Genomic DNA, 24454 nt, shown 5'->3' on the forward strand with positions numbered 1-24454 from the left:
CATCTCCTGTGTGCATAGGAACAGAGTTAACATATGATGGTGATGATAATGAGGATTGTGTTGATCACTTGTAAAGTATCTGTGCTTCATTTTTATCATGCATTACAGCACCGGCCGGCGAGCAGCAAGGACTTTGAGGATGGTTATGTCAGTGACACCACCCTGCTTTCCGAGACCTCCCGTGAGTCCTCCCCCGTCAAGACCATGGCCCCTCTCACCATCAACACTGGTGCCCCCTCCCACTCCACCCCACAGAAGCCCCCCATTGGTCAGGCTGCTGCACCTGCCAGGGGCAGCTCTGCCCCATCCTCTCCGGTTCCTCCCAGCAGGTCAGCATTTTTTAAAAATTTGGTTAGTTGAAGTTAATGCTTAGAATCCTCTAAATTCATTCTTTTGCAGATGTGTCCTATCTATCTATCTATTGCCAGACGCCTCAATCCCGTAAGGGGTGGCCACAAACAATTCATCTCCTCCCAGCTCACAGACCCCTCTCTCACTTGCCTCCCCACTCCATTCCTCCATCTCATCCTCAGCCTCCCCCTTCACCTCACTCGCATACACTCTCCTTGTTAGTCTCTCGTTCTTCATCCTCTCCACATGGCCAAACCATCTCAGTGTAGTTCTCTTAATGCTTTCTGTCACATCCACACCATAACACTCCTTCACTTTCTCATTTGCTATTCCGTCTCTCCATGGAACTCCACATGCTTCTCTCAAATAACTCATTTCCATTGCTCTCACTCTTGACTTTTGTCCTTCCAACAAGGTTCAAGCTTCACTTCCATTCGTTTGTGTTGGTATCACAATATTATCATGCAGCAACATTTTTACTTCTTTACTCATTTCCCTAATCTTATCACTGCTTTCAGAGAACCAGCAGCCTTTCTTCCTTGTTGCACCCTCTCAAGCACTTCATCCTCCAAACTCCCATCCTTACTCATCACACTACCCAAGTACTTAAATATACTTGTTTTCCATTTCCTGATCATCCAGTCCCACTGTACATTCAGTGACTTCAATTCTCTCAAAGACCATAACTTTACTTTTCCCTACATTCACCTTTAGATTCCATTTCTTACACACTCTCCCAGACTCATCCACCAAGCCATGCAGTTCCCCTTCGTCTTTACTTGACAACACAGTATCATCTGCAAACAACAGTACAGGAAGTTTCCAAATGCTGCCCTCTCTAATTAGGGCCGCTCCAACATCCACAGCCCTACCTGTACCTCTTGTATAACCACATCCATATACAGATTGAACAGCCATGGAGACATGACACATCCATGTTTCAATGCAACATTCGAATTTAAAAATTCACTCAGTTCACTGTCCATAAGCACTGCATCTTTAGCAACCCTCACACATACTCTTCATGGCATTCAGCAACTTCCCATTTACACCATGTATTCTTAGTATTTTCGACACTCCTTGTCTATCCACTCTGTCATATGCTTTCTCCAAATCCATGGCTGCATACAATGTATTTCCCTTCTCTAGCACCATTTCCACTAAAGACCTAAGGATGAATGTCTGATCTACACAACCTCTTCCCTTTCTAAAACCTCCCTGTTCTTCTCCAACTAATTCCTCTGTTATTTCCCTAACTCTGTCAATAAGTACCCTACCATATACTTTTCCTGTTACTAAGAAGGCAAATGCCCCTATGATTACCACACACTTCTTTTTCCTCTTTTCTTTTGTACGAGAGGAATAATTATACCTGACTTCCAATCCTCTGGGACTCTTCCTTCCTCTCAGGCCACTCTACAAATCTTCCATATCCATTCTACTATTGTCTCTCCCCCATGCTTCAACATGTCATCACACACTTCATCAATTCCTGGGGCTTTCCCCATTTTGACTTTCTTCATTGCTTTCACTACTTCCATCCTACTGGGCTCTTCCTTCCATCTCACCTCCATCCTTCTCCCAGCCATTCCTCAGCCACTTATACTTGCATTACGTTCATTCTTTATGTTTAACAGTTCCTTAAAGTGTTCTCTTTCTCCCTTCTCCACTATCCATCTGCCATTTTTATTTTTCACTCCCAACTGACATCTCCGTCACCCTGTCTAACTCTCTTTCCCTCCTTCCAGAACATTTTCTTACATTTCCTCCACTTTACACTCAAATTCCTTCCAAATTCCTTATCCACTCTCTTCTTTCTCTTACTTATCTTTTCACCTCTCTCTTCCTCTCTGCATGTAACTCAATCTTCCATCTCTCACCTTCCTCCTTGCCTCTGCTTCCCATCTACTCACTATATGCTTTCTTCTTTTGCACCACAGCATGTCTGACCTCTTTGTTCCACCATGCTGCTCATCGCATCCCCTTACATCCTCTCTTCATCCTTTCACACCACCTCTTATGCTGCACAGATTTCTTCTGTGAATATCTTGCACACCTCCCCCATCTGCTCCATATCATATTTACCCAATCGCTTCTCCACTTCTCTCTTATATTCTGCCTTTTTTTCATCCTCTTGCAACCTTTCTACCTTCATTATGGGCTACTTCCTCCTGTCCTTCCCTCCTCCTATTCTACCATCGCACTTGAACCTTGATTTTCACCACCACCAAGTGTTGGTCCGAAAATCCACTCCCCCAACCTATGTATGCTCTTGCATCCATTACACACCATCTCATTCTCTCATCCACACATACATAATCAATCATTGCCTTCCGTTCATTCAATTCACGACCCACTATGTTCATCATTTGCCACATATACCTGTGGGTCATTTTGTGCCTAAAGAGGGGTATTGGCTAACACCAACCCCTCCCCCCACAAGTGTCCACTAGAGCTCTGCCATTCTCACCCACTTCAGTCCACACATCCCATTCACCAGCTACTCCATCCACCTTCACATTTCCCACTTTTCCATTCATGTCTCCAATCAAAAACATTGTCTCATTCCTCTCAAACTTTTTCATGCATGCTTCCACATATGCAAATGTTCTCACTGATTCTTAAAAGGTCACTTGTAACTCTGTTAAGTGGCAAATTAGACTTGGGGCTGCAGACCCCTACAAGCAGCATGGATCAGTACTCCAGGCCTGTCTAAAGTCCCGTCCACACTAGGACACTAGGACTCATGTTACGCACTCTGTTATGCATCATGTTGCCCAACTCAGGTTTTTGTGCTGTGGAAGGTCTGTGCCGCACACTTCTGGCAAATCCGGCTGAGGGGCATTTCATGATGACAACGTGCATTGCGATGCAGCAATGCCTTTGCAGTAGTCGTATGGCTTCTGTGGAGAGGAATTGTATTGTTACTGCCCTTTTTGATCTCCAGCACAACACAGTAGCAGAAGAAAGTACAGTTACTGTACTGAATGGTCATGGAACAACACCCTACATTTTATAGAACTGCTGAAGAGGCACCCATGTGTCTGGAAGGTGAAAAACAAGCAATACCAGGACAAGAACTTAAGAAGTGCAAGTTGAAATTCAAATCGAGACAGTCATAGCATGCACCACATCTTGTTTTTCTTATTCTTTTTCTTTTTGGCACAACATAGTGCCAGCATGCTCCACATCACAGTGTCTTGAACTACTGCAGTGTTGGTATTCATGCCTCTCCTTTTCTATCTGGCAAGCGTTGACATTATGGGCGTCACCAACACGAGTTGGGCAACAGGACGCCCAACAGAGCATGCCACATGACCACTTATGTGGACGGGGCTTAACAACATAGATCAGTTAAAGAACATTAACTTATCAAATGATATAAACTAAACCAAAAAACTTAGGTCCCTCTAAATAATGCTGACCTACAGCTACAATTGTGAAAACATCTAATGAGCTTTAACATATACAGTTTATATAAGTAAATCAGACCTGTTCACCCTTGATGTTGCTTAGGAGTAGGAGTAGGTTTATATTATGTGCAGTTTAAATGGCAAGTGCACAAAAACATCTGCATTTTCCAGGTTTTTCCGAGATAGTAGCGTTTCGTTTTCGTTTCGTTTTTAAAGGCTCCAACATGCTTGCATGTGTCGGCCTTGGTCACCTAATGGCGGCTCTCCACGCTGCACGATCCATTGCAGCCTCCCTGTTCAGTCCCTTAACCCTAAGGTCACACTTAATGACCTCGTCCCATGTCTTTCTCGGTCTACCCCTCATAACCCCACCCCCAATATTAACACTTCTCACCTTCCTCACCCAATTATCATCCACCATCCTCTCCACATGTCCAAACCACCTCAATCTACCTCTCCTCATCACAACACCAATACACTCCAGTCCCATCCTACCTCTCAACTCTTCCATTGTAAACCCAGCCCCTCCAGGCCTTGGACGCAGGGACGCACTGCACATCCACCTAATCATTGTCATTTCTGTACGTCTGAGCCGGCGAATGTCTTCCTCCTTCACTGCCCAGGTCTCACTGCCATACAGCATTACACTCCTAACACATGCTGCATACAAAGACCCCTTAGCACGTAGGGAGAGCCCTCTCAATGTCAGGAGAGGCAAGAGCTCCCTGAACTTCTTCCAACCACTTCTCACCCTAGCCACAGAGCTAGCTCCAGCCCCACCTCCAGCACACAACATGTCTCCCAAATAACAAAACTCTTCCACACACTCAAGAGATTCACCAGCAAGTTCAATCCTTTCACGTCTGATGATCTCCACCTGCTCACCCCGGCACCCCAGACAAGTTATTCAAATGTATTCTGTCTTAACTTTGTAGGCTAAAAAGAGTTCATTTAAAAGGGACCAAGTTCAGTGTGTATATAAAAAAGGACCAACCATATTCTCTTGGAACCAAAGAAGGAAGAAAAGGGTCAGATTTAATTAAATTGGCCCCCAAAAGACCAGTCTGACAAAAGTAGCTGATTTAAACTGCATATGCCCAGATATGGCAGGCAGAGCTACAGCTGAACATGTCTGTTAATGGCATAAGAAACATCTTTTCACCACAGAAAATATATCAGCTGTTTGAATCACATTTCCTCCAGTTTGCAGGAGGGGAAAAAAAATCTCTGAAAAGAACAACTTGGCTTTTTGTGCATATAAGTCTAGATTGACCGTGCAATGTTTTGTATGCTCAAAGCATGCAGTAAACAGATCTTGTAAATGTCCCATAAAAATATGTTATCTCTAAGTGTACCAGATCATTAATCTAGCTCCCATAACCATATCTCATTCCTTTCTTGCTAACCATCTTTTTCATTATTATTCAGCACTCCACTGGCCATTCTGCCCTTTTCAGTTTCCTTCCCCATGTTGAAATTTACGATTGGTGTAAAGGTAAAATATATCTCATTTATATGAATAGGCTTTCATTAAAGCAGTAAACTACAGTCCACTGTATACATGTACATTGTTTTCATGTACATTACTATAATTCTTAATGTGCTGGGCTGCAGAAATAACTAATCTCAATAGTGTATCCCATCTGCACAGTATATTGTCAGCTTTATGCCCCAATATATCAGTGATATAAAGCATCTACATAATGAGGTGATGTGGAGCTTACTGTGGTGTCCCTGTAAATTGGGTATGATGTGTGTCCATCCAGGAACCAAACCTTCGCACTCTTCCTTGTGCCTTGCTGTGACGAGGTGCTATTCACTACAAGGGAACATCAGTTCACTGCATGGAATAACACTGCAGGGGTGATTACTTACTGATTCTGCTTGGTCAGACAGACTCAAGTTGCTCTACTACTAATATTACTACTACCACTACTGATACTACTACTACTGATACTACTGCTACTACTGCTACTACTGTTACTACTACTACTACTGTTACTACTACTACTACTACTGTTACTACTACTACTACTACTGTTACTACTACTACTACTACAGTAATACCTTAATATACAATACCCCTAGATGCGATACCCCGGCTTAACAATAGGGGTAGAAATACCACCATACCCAGCCTAACGATGGCCAAACCCTGGTTTAACGATGGACTTTGTCTTTTTTTTAACTGATTTCGATTATATTTTAGACCAAAATCATGTGCTTAGGTTGATCTGTAAACTGCTTTCAGACTTACATTAATGTGTTTTAGCCATAGGTGGGGTGAACATTGTTATCCAGAGGTACAGTTTACTAAGCTTGATTTTTTTCCAGACATATTTGACAATTTTCAGATTTTATTTGTCAGTTTTTTGTGAGTTATTTGCAGGTGTTAGGCTTAGGTTAGCTTCCTTTACAGCTGTTAGGCCATTTAACTTGGCTTTAAACTTGTTTTGGGGCTCATTTGGTGGGTTTTGGACTTGGTTGGGGGGGAAACCCAAGGCTGAAATATCCATCCCATTACTTTACATGTTTAAACTACCCTGATATATGTTACCCCGCCTAATGATGGGTTTTTATCTGACCAGTTACATCATTAAACTGGGGTATACCTGTACTACTACTGTACTGCCTTACTACTGTTACTACTACTACTACTAGTAGTATTACTGCATCACTACTACCAATGTATTACTATTACTATTGCACTACTACTACTACTGTAGTACTACTACTACTACTAGTACTACTACAGTGTCTAGTTTTCCTACCAAGTTATTCTACATTTTTTTTTTCTCAGTATCAGATGCATTGTAGTCCATTATCTGTTAGTTTAATAATTGGCATTTTTCTCACTGACATGCAGAAATCATACATCTATGAGTGGGCAGCGAAGTCTTCCCCGAAAACACTCTGATACATCTGACCGTGAGCGACCATTCATGGCCGTGAAGAGAGCTCACGACACTGCGCGTGGTGTTGACACCGTGGTGAGTAATGTGTAATTGAACTATTGCTACCTTATTTTCTGGTCTTTTCCTGGGATTGTTACCATAATAGAGTACCTGTACTAGGTTGCAGTACTGTGGGAGAATAATTGCCGTTGTACAGCTATGACCAAAATATCCAGTACATATTTCATACTTTATTAGAAGAGAAGAATGGTAGAAATATTAGCTAGCTGACACTGTCAGTAGATCCTCAACATGTACCATAATAAGCTTTTTAATTTTAATAAAGTAATATTACCCACAAATGCTCTTTTATCTTATGCTTGATACTGTAGTGGTGAAAGTGTTTCATAGTTTTCCCGCAGGGTTTTCTTGGATAGCAGAGTGCAAAAATTAATACTGTATATACATTGCTTGCTTGTTTTTCACTCATGATGCATCTCAGAAACATCTTTAACCTTCCTGACAGTAGTATGAGAACAAACAATGGTGTATCCCTCCAGTATTATTTACTGTACCATACATTTGACCTGTTAAGTCATTTACAGCATTTATTACACAGCATATGCTGGAGAGGGATACCTTCATGTGGTAGCCTTGATATAACTGATTGGCTTAAATGCCTGGTTATACAAACACCCATTCCCATCCACCAAAAGGAGGATGGTGGATTGTTTCAGCCTCCAGTCTACAGTGTTCACGTTACAGATGAACATGGGGATAAAACTACTACTGCCACTATTACACTGCAACATTTATGCAACACTTAACCAGAAACCCTGAAAATGAAATATATATATTAAACCTTTGATTATTTCATGCTTTTGTTACATTAAAATGCCTGCACCAGGACTCGTCAGCAGCCTTGAGTCAGCTGCAGACGTCGCCTCACGGCCACATCAATTACTCTTCCTATGCCTCATCCAGTGTTGCCGATGGCCTCCTCACCACTGTGGCCTCTTCCAGTCAGGTCTGTAGTGTTTGTATGTGACCTGATGAGGTAGTATGGCATCTGGGTAGTGTGGTACTGTATTTACCTGCGTATTGTCACAGTTATATGAAACCTTTGTGTTTCTTCACTACTGTGAGGGTATGAGTGTTTGTATGTACAGTCAGTGTCATATATTCTCATAACACTGTATTCCACTGCTTTTACTTGACACTTAGGGCATGTTCATTAGTTTTGTCATTGATGCATCATATCAAAGAGTCATCTAAAGGCTGAGAAACAATCATCTGTGTTGGTTTAGGAAGTGAACCAATAGATGACAATGAGAAATAGAAATGTTGGAAATGAACTGATGCCCCTGACTGCATAGTACATGTGTGCACATATGCTTGTGAATGTGTATGTATGTTTGTACATTTGGGTTTTTATGCTTTTATTAATAAAAGAAAATATTGACACACTGATATGCTTGCATGTCCCCACATGAGGGTGTTATGCAAAGCTCTGTACGTGATTGGAAAACATATATTGCCTTGGAATAAAATTAACTCATAACATCTTCATTGGAAAGTTTTGGTTTACAGACTAATTAAAGCATATGCAAGAATTTTCAGTTATGTTTAGTAGCTGTAACATTTGTAACTTTATATTAAAAGCATATGAGTTTTGAATGGTAATATTGTCCCATGTTCATGGCAACAACAGTCTACTGAGTACAGATTTCTAAAAATTATATTTTGTCAAATTTAATTCAGCAATGAAATTATTTCTTTCTGATAATTTAACTTTCTGTTGACTACTACTGAATATGTATGAGTGGTTTTGTCACATATAGTGACACTTGTGAAAAAATCATTTCATAGATAAAGCACACACAGCTTGTAAAAAGAAGAGTACTCTTATAGCACATAGGTAGTCACTGATTGGCACTGCATGTTGACTGTCCAATTTTACAAATCTCATCTACTTCAGATATCTGAGCCTCTCACACTTAGCTTACTTGAGAATGAAACCTGAGTCTTATAACTGAATTGTTACTCAATTATTATGATATGCAAAATACTTATTACTCTTAAAAGTTCTTAACATCGTTGACAATGCACCTTCTGTTTTTAGTTTCCTTGCTTTATGTTTCCATGACAACTTTCACTTTAATCTGCCAAGCTCATTAACATTTTTGCTGTGAGACTTGATATGAATTTAGTTTTTATTTTAACTACTGACTAAGGTATAATACCATCCGCTTTTATGATAACCAGAACATTAAGGCTACTTAATGAGTTTCTAAGCATAGTGTGAAGAACAACCAATGTCTTTTTGCATCATTCTGCTTGTTATCATTAGTTGCCTGTTGGCCACAATTTTAGCATAATTGATAGTTTTAAAAATTTACCTTTGTGATTAAAATTCATGTAGTTATTGAGCTTAATCGAATATAAAATCTGCCCAGGCTGTAATGAATTGAGTAGCCTTTGTGTCTGGCTGACCTTAACTCGCATGCCTCCTTCCGACCCCTCCCTCGGTGCTCAACAGGAGAGACAGGATTCGCTCGATGCTCTGACTGCCACCTTAGCCAGTCTGGGTACCCCCCCACACCATCCCCCTACTACCTCCACCACCACTACCTCTTCACCGCCACACCCCAGCACCACCACCATTACCACTACCACCGCTGGCAACACTACTTCTGCCGCATCACAATCAGTTCAGTCGGCTCAAACATCACAGGTTAGCTGAGGGATCAGTCCAGTTGGTGCACAGTAGCAATTACCATGATTGTCCATGTTAGTGTAGTATCAGGTGTCTTGACTGTTTTATATAGCAAGCTGAGAAGTTGCTTTGATTTGATTTGAGCTTCGTTATGTTCTGTATAGTATTAGACGAAATGTGTGTACAGTACAGTGATGCAGCCATAAGGAAGGCTGGCATTGAATGACTAGATATAAAGCATTTGTGTCCCTAAGATAATGTGCACCATTTTCTCAGTTTGCATGATCATTGATCTGATCCTAGAAGGTGCTTTATATAGTGAAATAGCTGCAGTCAGTCCTATGGTGCCCCATTTGAAGTGTGGAGACCCAAGACTAGGGTACTGCAGCCCAGTTTGGTTATGGTAAACTACCAGCTTACTCCCCTCTGTGGTATTGCATGTTGGAATACTGTACTTCCACTTACCTCTTGGAGATTGGACTCTTTTAAAGATTTTTTTTAAAGTATATATGTGTTGAATAAAATTGACATGAATCAAGGAGACATGGTTGTGGTTGCTTCTTATGTTTGAGGTCAAGCATCTTTTAGATGTTGGTAGCCTCCTCAAGGCTCATCCATAGGAAAGGAAAATATATTCCAGTTGATCTAGAGTGTATAATTCAGTGGCTAACTAACCATTGGGCATGCCTTATAAGTTCAGTAAACAGTCAGTAAGGTTGCATCACACCCATCATTCACTAAGTCAAGAGTTAGTTTCTCAAAGTATTTACTCCATAGAACATTATTTGCTCATCTTCTTTTCCAGTATAGGGCAAGGAAGAGTTCTGTATGTTATTGGTACAATTACAGTGTGAAGTAATTTTTACTTGACCAGGTTGAATGGATCAAAAGCGATAATATAATTACAATTTACACAATACCCAGCATGGCAGTAGAACCAATAATCATGAAGCTATATACCAGTGATATGTACATTGGCAAGGAACATAAACTTAGAACGCTTGAGTTTTAGTAGTAAAACTTGGGACTTTTCTCATGCAACACCTAGGAATTTGTGAAGTTAGAGCATCCATTATTTTCTCTGGTAACAGTGCTGGGAGGGGGCCTCGGGTGATGGGGTGCTGGTACAGGAGGTTGTGAGGTGCCATGTACTGTATAAGAAATATATGCACACAATAATTCACTTCTGATTAATGTTGTTATGACTCTTCTGTTCTTAACTTTGTATTGGGTTTGTTTGTTGTTGAGCCTCCAGCAGGCTGCAAAATAAACTGCAATATGCAGTGTGTGAAGAATGATGATGGAAGGGTAGTGGTGAACAGAGGGGATATTAAAGATGCATGGAGACAGCATTATAGCCAGTTGTTGAATGAGGAGTTTGACTGTGACAAGGAAGGTTTGGAGTCAGCAGGTCCAATGTTTGGCCCTTGGCCTTTGATTGGTGCTGCTACTGTGAGTGAGGCAATAGGCAGGGTGCAGGTGGGGAAGGCAGCAGATGTGTCTGGGTTGACTGCCGAAATGTTGAAACCTCAGGAGATACAAGAGTGAGGTTAGTCACTGACCTGATAAATATGATTATATATGAATGTGTTGTCCCAGATGATTGGCTGAGGAGTGTAATTGTAAATGTGTACATAGGGGAAGGGTGATGCCCTGGAAAGAGGAAATTATAGAGTTATAAAGCTTTTAGATCAGATAATGAAGGTAATGGAGAGAGTTCTAGGAGGTATGATTAGAGAAAGAGTGAATATTGATGAGGTGCAGTTTGAGTTTATACCTGGCAGGGGGACCACTAATGCCATATTCATTGTTTGACAGCTTCAGGAAAAATATATAGGACAGAAAAGGGAACTGTACTTTGTGTTTGTTGATTTGGAGAAGGCCTTTGATAGAGTCCCTAGAGAGGTGGTGAAGTGGGCAGTGAGAAAGCTTGGGATGGAGGAGTGGCTGGTTAGGGTGGTTATGGCCATGTATGTGGGTGCTTGCACCCGGGTAGGAGTGAATGGAAATTTGAGTGATGAGTTTTCCATGAATGTTGGTGTGCATCAGGGGTCAGTTTTGAGTCCCTTGTTGTTTATCATGGTACTTGAAGCCCTCTCACGTGACTTCAGAAATAGACTTATGTGGGAGATGTTGTATGCCGATGATTTGGTGTTGATTACAGAGAATGAAAGGAAGACGAAGGAAAGATTTAGGAGATGGAGAGATGGTATGAGCCACAAGGGCTTATGAGTAAATACAGCTAAAACGAAAGTGATGATATCTAGGGTTAGTGGCAGTACTGTCAAAGAAGAGGGAGAGTGGTCATGTTCAGTTTGCCACAAGGGCATGGGAAGTAATTCCATCTTGTGCAGTGTTTGTGATAAGTGGGTGCATAAGAGATGTGGTGGTATTAGAGGTAGACTGCTCTGATTTTATGTGTGCAGCATGTCAGGGAGAGTCAAGCATGAAAGGATTGAACTTCCTGATGAGTCTCTTGAGTGTGTGGAAGAGTTTTGTTATCTGGGAGACATGTTATGTGTTGGATGTGGGGCTGGAGTTAGCTCTGTGGCAAGGGTGAGAAGTGGTTGGAAGAAGTTCAGGGAGCTGATGCCTCTCCTGACATCGAGAGAGCTCTCCTTGCGTGTTAAGTATGTTAGGAGTGTAACACTGTATGGTAGTGAGGCCCGGGCAGTAAAGGAAGAGGATATTCGCAGGCTCATATGTACAGAAATGACAGTGATTAGGTGGATATGCAACGCATCCCTGCGGGCAAGGCCTGGGGGGGCTGGGTTTACGATGGAAGAGGTGAGAGGTAGGATGGGACTGGGATGTATTGGTGTTGCGATGAGGAGAGGTAGATTGAGGTGGTTTGGGCATGTGGAGAGGTTGAGGGATGATAATTGGATGAAGAAAGTGAGAAGGGTTAATACTGGGGGTGGAGTTGCGAGGGGTGGATTGAAAAAGACATGGGTCGAGGTCATTAAGTGTGACCTCAGGGTTAAGGGACTGAACAGGGAGGCTGCCATAGATTGAGCAGCTTGGAGAACCGCCATTAGAAAACCAAGGCTGACGTATGCAAGCATGTTGGAGCCTTCAAAAACAAAAAGAAACAAAACGAAACGAAGTTGCCTTGTATTTGGGTAAATTATTGTGTCCTAAAAGTTTATGAGTCTGAGGTATTTTCTGTACAGGATGTACAATTATCTCAGCAATATTACAACAGGCATCTGATTTGGAAACATTGATTTTAAAAATGCATTAGACAATGATTCTTGTATCCTTTTTTATTCAGGTTCACCTGTTGGGGAGCCCCAACCCTTCCCCAAGAATAGTCCATTATTTATTGGGGACAGCTTGAACACAGCCTCCAAATGTAGGCCTCTGAAGGCTGGTTGGGGACAGCTGTGAGAACCAAAACATGTCCAGAGCTGTGTAGGCTGTTGAAGACAGCATTTGGGATGGTTGTGAAAATGGCCTTGTGTATCTGAGGGAAACCATTACCTTAACAAAAGTACTTACCACATATATCTGATCTCTCTCAACTTTATATTTAAATCAGTAGGGCAGGAATAAATACAGTATAATATATGAATATGGCACTTCCACTGCCCAGCATGTGTGGCATGTTCTTTTAACTTACCTCTTGTTAGACAGAAATAAGTAACATCATATCTGGTGCTTCCTTTTTTCATCTGATTCATATCCCCTTAAAAAACCTGGCTTTTAAGTGGGTTAGGATTATTATGAAGAAACCTTTAACCGTAAAATGGTTTTTTGGACCAGATACCAATTGTCCTGGGGTACCATTTTTATTTCTGATGGATGTATCTAAAATTGTTATAGGATGTGGATTCAAATAAATCGCTAAACCTTGTAGCATGATTGAAATTGGTCAAGTACGTTTTTAAGAAAAAATAATTATGAAAAATATTTACAGTGTTTAAAAAGTGTTAGTTCATTAAAGTTGATACTGGGAGGTCTCTAAGTTCAGTACAACAGTTCATAAATCATTTTTGAGAATTCTAGTGTGGCCCAATCCATCGATTACTTACTAGGTCAATGTTTTATCATAGGATTTATATTAAGGTTTTTATTGAGCGCCTTCATACTGTACTGACACAGTATTTACATTACTGAAACAGTAGTTTAATGTTACTTCATGTGTATAGTGTTTCTTAGTAGTTCATCAGCTTTATCAGTGTTAGTAATTTCTGTAACGTATGCACAGCACTGTAGTCTGTACTTTGTATGGAGGCATAAATTTGTCATTGACGAATGTACAGTACTTATATATATATATATATATATATATATATATATATATATATATATATATTGCAGACCCCCTGTATGCACAGGTAAATTGTTAACATAGGGTTTGACGTCCCTGCAGATCTCTAGTCTGTTACTGTATAAAAATCTTATATGTTAACCAGTCTTCCTGCCTAACTACAACTTGCCTACTATAAACCTTCTTTGACCTCAGGTAGACTACAAATGTGCATCCTGAGAGCATAACCATTTAATAGAGTTAAAGCAGACTTAAGACAGTTACGTTTAAGCAGTGTAAATGAATAAAAGAATGAGAAAAAACTAACCATGTGGGTGGTTTCAGCAATCAGGGATGGTGTATGAATAACGTGCAATGCAATCAGAGTCCATTTTCATTTCATTTAGGGTACAGTACTTGGTATTGCCTTTTTTGCCTGGACACGTGGAATCTGTGCTAATTTTGCCTCTACCACCTGTTTTGTTTTAAGTTTTTCATGCGGTATATATAAAAGAACTTTTTAATTCTGTCCTAGCCTTAAGTCCAAAGTCCCTTTTTTGATCCTTTAGCCCAAGACATAACCCCCCCATAACCACCTTCCAGTTACCAGTATACAACTAAACACCATTGTTGTATTCTGAAATACCCATTTTGTACCCATAGCCAGATAAAATGAAAATGTTTTTCTTCCCAAATGAGTCTCCTGTAGATTCGCCTGGCAACACTTAAAGCATACATCTACTTGTTGGCTAGCTTACATCACAACAGCAATGTAGCATATGTCACAGCTGGGATAAGTCTCCTGCTTACTTCCTAGCTTAGGTCAACTATTGTGTATTGTAGGGGGGGTGTATGTTGCAGTTGTTGAGGCTGCATTTGGCAGGGTTTACGGTCAGACTTTGCATTCTGTTGTATGACTTCACATAATTACATTTTCTAGGGTTCCATCAGTCATGATTCACATTCTAGAAGTTTTGCAGTTTATATATGGTGCATTGTGTGTGACTGGAGTATATTTAAACATGCACACACACACAAACACACACACACACACACACACACACACACACACACACACACACACACACACACACACACACACACACACAATATATATATATATACAGTACAGTACATCCCCACAGTACGTGAGTTCCAAGTACACAATCCCCCTTGTACGCGAGGACTTATTCTTTTTCAATATTAGTTACCATCCACTCACTCGATGTAGTGCTGCTGTTGGGTGTCTGCCCTTTCCTCTCCTCCATCCTTCTTTCCTTTCATCCTCTTCTGTCTTTCTTTCCTTCATTCTTTCCTTGTACTTCTGCCTACAGGTGACTTTACACTCCCTCTTCTGTCTTTCTTTCCTTCATTCTTTCCTCTTCCTTCTGCCTGTGGGTGACTCTACACTGAGTGACAAGCCAAATGGTTTCCTGAACACCAGGAAGCCATTTACTACGCTGGGTAGTAACCATATAACCAAATTTTGGCATCTGGTGGTTTAGTGGGTAATTATTGCACTCCAGTCGGATTGACCCTATGAAGGTTTATATCCAAGGGGTGGTTGGGGTTGATTGCTCATGTAATGCCACTCAGGGATGAGTGAGGCTGGTCACTCTCATCTTAAATGTCGGGACCAACTTCTTAACCCTGGGCTCCTATGCTCCTCATGGGGCAATGTAGGATTGGATGATGGATGGATGGATAGTATTTTTTATTAGTACGCGAATTGAACTCCTTGTAAGCGAGACGGGCAGCGAAGAGTGGCCCAAATCTGGGGTTACCCCGAGTACGCGACATTGCCCCCCCAAGAAACAATAACGATTACTTACACTCCGCCCACCTTGTGACGTCGATGCTGCCCACTCGTCACATGATGCCCATATGCACCGCATGAAGGGTGGTGAGGTGAGAGTTCCAGCAAAGGAAACACACATGCACAGAGTGTACACTCGGTGTTCCAGGCACGTCCCCGTGTACTCTGAGGCTATTTTTTTTGTGAGCCAGGATGTCTGCCCCCTCCTCCAGGAAGAAGAAGTGCATCACCCATGCCATGAAGATCCAAGTCATTGGGAAGAAGGAGAGTGGGAAGGGTAACACGGCCATTGGCAAGGAACTAGGCTAGGCAAAATCATCCGTGCGAACTATATGGGCTAATACAGAGGCCATAAAGAAGACTTTGAAGACATATGGGATGGCGGCATTGGACGGGAGAAGCAAGCTGACCAACCATTTATCCTGAGGAAGGAGAAGGAAGGAATTCCACTGAACAGGTGCTACATCAGGGACCAGGCCAAGATTTTCTACAAATCTGCAGCTCTGAAGCTTCCTGTAAAGACACCATTTAAAGCCTCCGTGGGATGGCTTTGCCGCTTTCTGAAGAGGAATGAGCTACGTCACATTAGCCTCACGGGGGAGCATGCATCAGCGGATGAAATGGTGGCCAGGGATTATCCAGCCATCCTAAAGGGGATAATTGACTAGGGCGCCTACAGCAGGGACCAAATTTATAACATTGATGAAACAGCCCTATACTACAAGGCTATGCCGAAGTGTACTTATATTAGTAAGCACCAGCGCCAAGCCCAAGGCAGAAAAATCGACAAGAGCAGGATAACAGTCAAGTTCGCTGTGAACTTATCAGGCTCACACAAGATGCATCCTGTTGTGGTGCATACCGCAGCACACCCCAGATGTTACAAGAATCTGTGCTGCATGGATGACAGCGGGGTATACTGGTACATGAACTCCAATGTTTGGATGACGAGTAGCATCATTTCCGAGTGGCTGTTGTGGCATTTTATCCCTGATGCCAAGGCAAAATCCCGGGAACTTGGCATCCCTCTCAAGGTGCTTCTCATCCTCAACAGTGCCCCAAGTCATCCAACCTGGCTAGCAGACCTCAGCAAGGAATGCAAGATCATTTTTCTGCCCCCAAGAACGACCTTTCTCATCCAACCGCTAGACCAGGAGTTGATTGCAATGGTCAAGCAGCTATACCACCAATGCCTCTACGATCACCTCCGCAGCAAGACAGCTATGAGGAACTGCAGGCAATTCTTGACTTGGACACAGTCGGGAGCGATGTCATGGACACCAAGGATGGTTTGGACTCGCCACCTGCTTCACCCGCTTCATCCTCACCACGCACAGCACCCGCACAATCAACTTCAACTCCTGAGAAGACTATTATGGCTTTTTGGCAGTCATTCAGCCTCAAAGATGCCATCACTCTCTTGTTGTCCTCTTGGGCAGATATAACCACTGCAACAATTAACCATGCTTGGCGCCTTCTCATACTGCACCTGTGTGGAATTGCAGCGGGAAGTGGCTTTCAGTCCCTGGCCACTGCCGAGGCAGCCACTTTCACGACTTCACAAGCTGTGCCCGGGTTTCAGGCCGTCTCGCTGGAGGACATCAGGGGTTTACATTTGGCAGCAGCAGAGCAGGATCCCCAGGAAATCGTGCAGTGAGTGGACGAGGCCGACGCAGAGCAGGAGATCGCAGCAGAAAAGCCAGCAACACCAGTGATGGAGAGTGAAGATATGTCCATGGTGGAGATCAGCCGGGTACTGTGTGCCCTTGATAAATTCAAGGAAGAATTCAAGGACATTGAATGCTCTTAGTTGCGAGTGGAGGAGGTGATGTCTTCACTGGACAAAACCTTCCGCTACTACACCGACAAGCACAACCAGGAAGTAAAGAGACAGAAGCAAACTCTCATCATCCATTACTTTCAGCTTGAACAAAGTGAAGAATCATTCCCTTCAACATCAGAAGAGTCATATCCTGAGGAGGATCAAGAGACTGATTTGATGTCTGAGGTGTCAGAAATAGACTTCGAAAGGTTTATGAACGAAGTGAGTGCATTAGCTAGTGAAAGTGTCAAAAGTGCTGGTGATGAAAGTGGTGAGGAAGGTGGTGTGTCGGGTGGTATGGTGGGTGATGCAGGAGATGCACGCTAGGTGCCTCATCCTGCCTCGGATCCTCTTCTTAACCTCCATCATGCTTGTTGTCCTCTTGGGTAAAGGTAAATAGCCATATTCTTGTTGGTTTAGTTAAGCCATATCTTTGTTGATTTACCTAGTAAAGCCATAATCTTGTTGGTTTACTTTATCTTAGGTAATATGTCTTAGATAGTTTCCCTGTATAGTATAATACTTAGGTCTGAAAGGCATCTCAAGGGTTACCCATGAAGGGGGGTGCCACTTATATGTAATTTTTCGCATAAGTTTATGTATTCACAGTATGCAAATTCCTAGTATGCAACGTCCTCTGCCGCCCATATACTCGCGTATTAGAGGGATGTACTGTATATATATATATATATATATATATATATTTATATCATCATCATCAGCCGTTGAGTGTCCACTGTAGGACTGGCCTATCCCTGCCAAAGCAGAGACAATAGAGCCAATGTATCTCTGCCTAGTGACTTAGGCTGTCTGGTAGAGACTGTATATAGGGTGAGAAGTGCTTGTGAGTGTGGTTGTAATGCTGGAGTGGCTTTGAATGTGTGTGTAGTCTGTGAACCAAGTGTAATCAGCCCGCCTTAAGCCGACAGGGTGCAAGCATATTAGTATGCAACACTGGTTCTACCACAGCGCCCCTTATGTCCGCCAAAGCAGTAAATGGCTCTGTGAATGCTTCCCAAAGTTTTTACAACTCTGGTGGGAGGTGAACCTGCGTCCACCAACATGCAAGACGCATGCCCTACCACAGTACCACAGAGGCTCATATATATATATATATATATATATATATATATATATACAGTATACAGTAGTCCCTCCAATATCTGATGTAATAGAGCCAAAGGCATGTCCGGATAGTGATCCTGTCCGGATATTGGGCCCCAGCCTCCTGGACATCTACTTATGGACCCTAACTCAGAAAAACACCTATACAACTCCCTCTGGACATACATTGCACCTATTTAAGACCCAAATCACACCAATAAGGGACATAAAAGACTGAAATAAATGCAAAAGAACCATAAAATGAGGTTTTAGAGGTGAGTTTATACAATATTAAACATTCTGGGTACTTGCAAGTCCCTGGCTCCTGGACTGGTTTGAACCGCCAGTTTGCATTCCACAGTTAATCCTCTGCACTCTAAATTCTAATTTCTTAACACTGCACAACACTGTAAATTCCCGTATGTTCTAGTGGCGAGGTGTTGCAGTTTATTCACTGTTTATTCACAAAAATCAAGCACCTGTGGCTTGCACTGCTATAAGCATCTGCTCTCGATCGGATTTAGGCTGTGACTGTTGATGATGGTGGGGTAACAGAGTTGCCAGATCGCAATAGCCACATTACCTAACTCCTCAATTTTCATTACCATTTTTAATTTTCATTACCAAATTCGTAAAGCTAGCATCTATTCTTCACTAATTATATACACAAGTGGAAATACATGTAATCACTCTTCTTATAATTAACAGCATGTTGATTATTATCACGCTATATAGGCTGCCAAATTAATCAGAGAGAGCAAACAATCCACCATCTCCATCCTGTGTATCCTCATACATGTGAAAAATCCATTTGGTAATGCATTATTCTGATTCATTACCAAACGAATTTTTCATTACCAAATTGGCCCACACTTGGTAATGAAAAATACTAAATGGCAACCCTGACAGGGGAGGGGGGAGGGGGGAGGAAGGAAGGGGTGAAGGGACCATGGTGTAACAGCTGTTCGGCGCCACGCAGCAATTTCAAATTACGGCTGGGAAAAAAGTCAGATTTTTTTCTAATTTTTTGCAGTTTTTGGCCCATTTTGGGAATTTTGGATCCCAGGACGATTATGTCCGGTTAGTGGGGATGTTCGGATATTGGGCGTTTGGATATTAGAGGGATTACTTTATATATATATATATATATATATATATATATATATAATCAATAGATAGATAGACAGATAGATAGATAGATAGATAAATATATATATAAATATAGATAGATAGATAAATAGATAAATAGATATAGATATATATATATATATATATATATATATATATATATATATATATATATATATATATATTGTGTGTGTGTGCATATATACCTAGTTGTATTTACCTAGTTGTGATATACAGGAAATGAGCGAAATGAGCTACATTCATGGGGTCTCATCTCCATGTCTCAACCAGTCAAACTTTGCTTTAAAGAGACTGGGCAATCTCTTTGTCCAGGCCATTCCACAGGTCAATGCATCCATATGGATGCAATTTGTCATTTCCAATTTCTGTATATGTCCTTTCGTTACTCCTCCATGTTATACAAACAGATCTTTGTAACTTTTTTCTACTCCCATCATGACCCTGAATACTGCAATCATGTCACCCCTCTCTCTTCTTTCTTCTAAGGAAAGCAAACCTAGCTTTTCTGGTCTTTCCTTGTATGATAGATCTGCCAGGCTAGGGACCAGCTTGGCTGCTGCTCTTTGTATTCTCTCGATCTTGTTTTTATCTTTCCTTTTATGTGGGGACCATACCACTGCCACATATTCCAACCTGGGCAGATCATTGCTGCTATCATTTTTTTTCACCATCTCCTTATCCATGTATGTATTGAAATGCCACTGTTATGTTTGTCAAGAGCATATATGTTTCTGACATTCTTGTTAATGTGTTTTTTGGGTGACAAATTATTCTGAACCAGTATTCCCAGGTCTTTCTCTTGCATCTGTGATTGGTTCATTTCCCATCGAGTAATTCAGTGACGGCCTTTTTATACTTTTACCCATTTCCTATATTTTGTGTTTTTTTTGCATTGAATTTCATTTCCCATACCCGGCTTCACTCATAAATCCTGTCCAGATCTTCTTGCAGCATTTCACAATCCTCTTCAGCATCTATTCTCCTCATGATCTTTGCAGCATCTGCAAACAAACTTGTATAACTGTTCACTCCATCCCCCATATCATTTACGTAAATCAGGAATGTTATGGGCACCTGCACCATGCCCTGCGGGACTCTGCTTGTTACTTCCCTCCACCTTGACATCTTTTCCTTTATCATTGTCCTCATCTGTCAGACTCTCATAGAGTTTCTTATCCACTCCAAGAGGTTCCGCTTTAATCCTCCTATGTGCTCCAATTTCCGCATCATTCGCTTGTGGGGTACCTTGTCATAGGCTTCCTCCAGATCAGAGTACACACAGTCCACGCAATTGTCTCTCTCCTGTAGCACATCAGCTGCCCTTGAGTAGAAGCTCAACAAATTAGAGACACGATCTTCCATTTCTGAATCCAAACTGACTTTCTGCCAAAATGTCCCTCTCCTCCAGATATTTATCCACTGTCTTTCAAGATTCTCTTGCACAATTTTGCAACCATGTTGGTCAGGGACACTGGTCTATAATTCAGGGGCCCTTCCTTATTCCCTCATTTGTAAATTGGTACCACATTGACCCTCTTCCTTTCCCGATGCGCTTTCCCTTATTCCAGGAAACTCACAATTAAACCGTGAATCTTACCCACCAGTTGTTCTCTGCATTCCTTTAGTTTCCAATTAGAGATCCCATCAGGCCCTGGGGCTTTCCATCTATCTTGAGTTTCCAGTAACTTATACACTTCCTGCTCTTCCACTTTTATATCTTTTAACACTACGTTTCTAGTCATTTCCTCCTCTTCCACAAAATTACTTTCCTTAGTGAAAACCGATTGGAAACCTTTGTTTGTTATTTCAGCTTGCATTACCACATCGTAATAGACCTTTCCTTCCGCTTTCAGCTTATTGATTCTTTCAAAGTTTCTTTGTTCCTCACTGCAGATTCTTATATATTCATTTCCGTTTTTTTTCTATTCTCCCTTTGTTGTTTCGTTACCTCTCTTTCTCCATTTGTACCATTTCGCATCTCTTTCTCTTTTTGCTATCGTATATCATCTGTTAAACCAATCCTTTTTCCAATTCTCTCTCCCACTTACTCTTGCCACATATTTTTCCACACTTGAGTTGTGTGTGTGTGTGTGTGTGTGTGTGTGTGTGTGCGCGTGCATGGTGCATGCCTTCATGCGTGCGTGTGGAGTTTAATTTAGCTTTCCAATATGAGTGCAGAAAAGTATCTTCATTTTATGCACTTATGATAACTTGTTATTGGAAATGTTACTAATGTAAGTTGACACTTTATAATGGTAAATATATTTCCCGTTCAAATATCTGTACCTGTATATTGCTGCTATTCATTGCCAGTAAGGTTTGAGTAATGCTGCAACACAGAATGACAAAAAGAATTTTGGATTGAACTGTAGTCAACTATGGTATTGCAAACACTCACTCATTGACTGCATGATGGTGTATGGGCATGATGTTGCATTTTTGAGAACTAGGGGAAATTCGTATTTGATGTATTTCAGGGTATTTTTTCTTTTTCATGCATAAATAGAATATAATTCACACAAATGTATTTTAACACTTTCCTTTTCTTTCAGTGCAAAATTGCATCCAAATTTCAGTGTGTTTTTGCACAACCTTTCTCTGGACACAAAATTGCATCAAGACAAAGGGAAAGACAAGCAGACAGCAAGAAGAAGAGATCTTTCCCATACTTGCATGACTGTCTTTCCTTTTCTTTGGATGCAATTTCATGTCCAAAGAATGGCTGTGCAAAAACACTTTGGATGTGATTTCACATCCCGTGAAAGGGAAAGTGTTAACAGACTACAGTTGTTGTAGGTAATAATTTCTCTATGTATTGCTGTAGGAAAAATAACTAGTGGTAGTCAGTTACTGTTTTACGTACACGGAAGAATGTGTTATGTGGCTTCAGTCTGTTGAGATGATAATTTAGTAATAGCTTCACAGTATTTAAAATACATCATGCAGAAACCAACTCCAACAGCACATACAGTATACTTATTAGAAGAGTTGCTCATACAGAACAGGAGGTCTACACTAACATTCTTTACTGTAGTCCTTTTACCTTTAACAGACATGAATGGCAATCGTCTCTAGCCACTTTCCTTTGAGAGACATTAAAAATCCTTGCTCTAATATTACACTACTGTACTTTGGATTCACCAATGACCTTTTCATGGTACAACAAAACACCAGAATTAGGGCCACGAATAAGTTTATTGTTCTGAAAACTTTCGGAAGCACCATCATTAGCCAACAGAAGTACTTGCTAAGAACAGTTTACATACAGTTCCTCTATACATTAAGTTACTCGAGTCCAAGATAGTCTTCCACAGCATCAGCCACAAGCATGAAAAGGCTGAGAATAGTAGAGCATGTGTGCTGAAGAGTAGAGGAACAGGATAAACGAAACACATTTTGCTCATATTGCATTGTCATCCCTCACACTACAACAGACCTAAATCATGACTTTAACACTCACAACACAGACAGTGCTTCAGTATAACATCAGTGGAACAGTTTTGGAAATATTGCTGAAGTGACCCAGTTTCTGCAGTCTGTTGGGTTCATGTCCACTAGCCAAGTGCTAGAACTTCAACTCTAATGCATCTGTACAATGATTAAGAAGACTAATTATTGCTACCAGCATTAGTGTAGGACATGAAACATATCAGAAACTGAATAAATAGCTTTTAGTCACTGCAACATAACACATATGTTGACAAATCTATAATATATCCTTTAAAGCCAGTTAATGAACTCTGATAACGAGATATGCTTGTAGTGCATTTCGTCTGACTTAGAAAATGTTATATTTAATCAACAAAACCAGAGTGTGGGAAAATGCATACAAAACTGTTAAATTATTGGCAGCTTTTCCTTGATAATTATCAGTGAATACATACCGTATAATATGAAATTTTCAGAACTTCCTGGACAGAACTTGGTATCATCAAACTTGTAAGTGCTCTAGTATCAGTAAATACATGGGAAAATGTTGTACAAAAAAATAATTTTGGGTGTTTTACCATCAGAGCCGTGACGACAGTACCTGGCAGAGTGACAATGAGAGCAGCATTAGTGGCAACCGCCCCATCACCCCAGGCTTTCCACCTGCCACCCCCACCACCCCTTACTTGAACCAGGGTCTTCCTCCCAAGAGCCCCACCATGCAGCGGTAAGTCTGCTTCTCGTAGTTGGTATCTTGCACCAGTATCCATCATTTTGTCCATTTAAGTATTTTTTCCTACATCTAACTGAAGTGCATGCTATTTTGAATTTTTTATTATTACTGATGTATCAAGAACACAAAGGTGTAATATTGTTGACATATGAAATATTTTACTACCTGTACTTAACATACCCTGAAAATTGTTTTCTAAGTTTGAATAAAATTCATTAATTCACTGAATGCTCCTTGCAGTTGGGGGATGCATCAAAACAGTTCAAGAGAAATATCAAAATATATCATATGATATGGCTTAAGAAATATTAGTTACTTAACCTTTAATTTTATTATTTTGATGTAACTAAAGAACTGCATGATGATTTGACATAGGGCTGGACAAAACTTGGGTCAGCTAGATTTATCAGTACCTTAATACTGTACTGTATATTACAGGTGATTTGATAAAGTTAAAGCAAGTATTGTGACATGAAACCTTCTGTATGCTATGGTAGTACTGTGTAGCCTTCAGGAATACCGGTTTCATGTTAATATTTAAATGATACATTTAGATAATTATTTGGAAGCATCTGCTTTATTGGCATAAGGAAACATTTTATAAACTGTATTTTTCAACAAAATTGTATTACTGTACTGCACTGCAATGCCTAGTCAAAAACTTATTTTTTCCTTGTACAGAAGTATGTATACTCTCAAGGAATTAGCTTATATGTTGGCTTACAACCAAGCACTGTGGAACTGTGGAGGAACATTTAATCGCTAGCTGAAGCAG

At 41.0% G+C, this 24454-nt stretch overlaps 1 protein-coding gene across 5 annotated transcripts in view; it reads left to right on the forward strand.

The window, feature by feature from the left end:
* The window catches only part of by (focal adhesion protein tensin), a 272729-nt gene that overhangs the window by 205846 nt on the left and 42429 nt on the right, over window positions 1–24454 (forward strand). For 4 of the 5 annotated variants that reach the window (XM_080282141.1, XM_080282143.1, XM_080282142.1 and 1 more), the window contains 5 exons: window positions 109–329; window positions 6631–6754; window positions 7566–7685; window positions 9198–9392; window positions 23531–23673. In XM_080282141.1, the coding sequence (XP_080138267.1) occupies window positions 109–329; window positions 6631–6754; window positions 7566–7685; window positions 9198–9392; window positions 23531–23673 (803 nt within the window). The remainder of the gene's footprint in view (window positions 1–108; window positions 330–6630; window positions 6755–7565; window positions 7686–9197; window positions 9393–23530; window positions 23674–24454) is intronic. The other variant, XM_080282144.1, reaches the window with a different exon arrangement.

Source organism: Coenobita brevimanus, chromosome 92 (assembly GCF_032717465.1).
Source record: "Coenobita brevimanus isolate Jiangsu-jjx chromosome 92, ASM3271746v2, whole genome shotgun sequence".
Taxonomy (NCBI): Eukaryota; Metazoa; Arthropoda; class Malacostraca; order Decapoda; family Coenobitidae; genus Coenobita; species Coenobita brevimanus.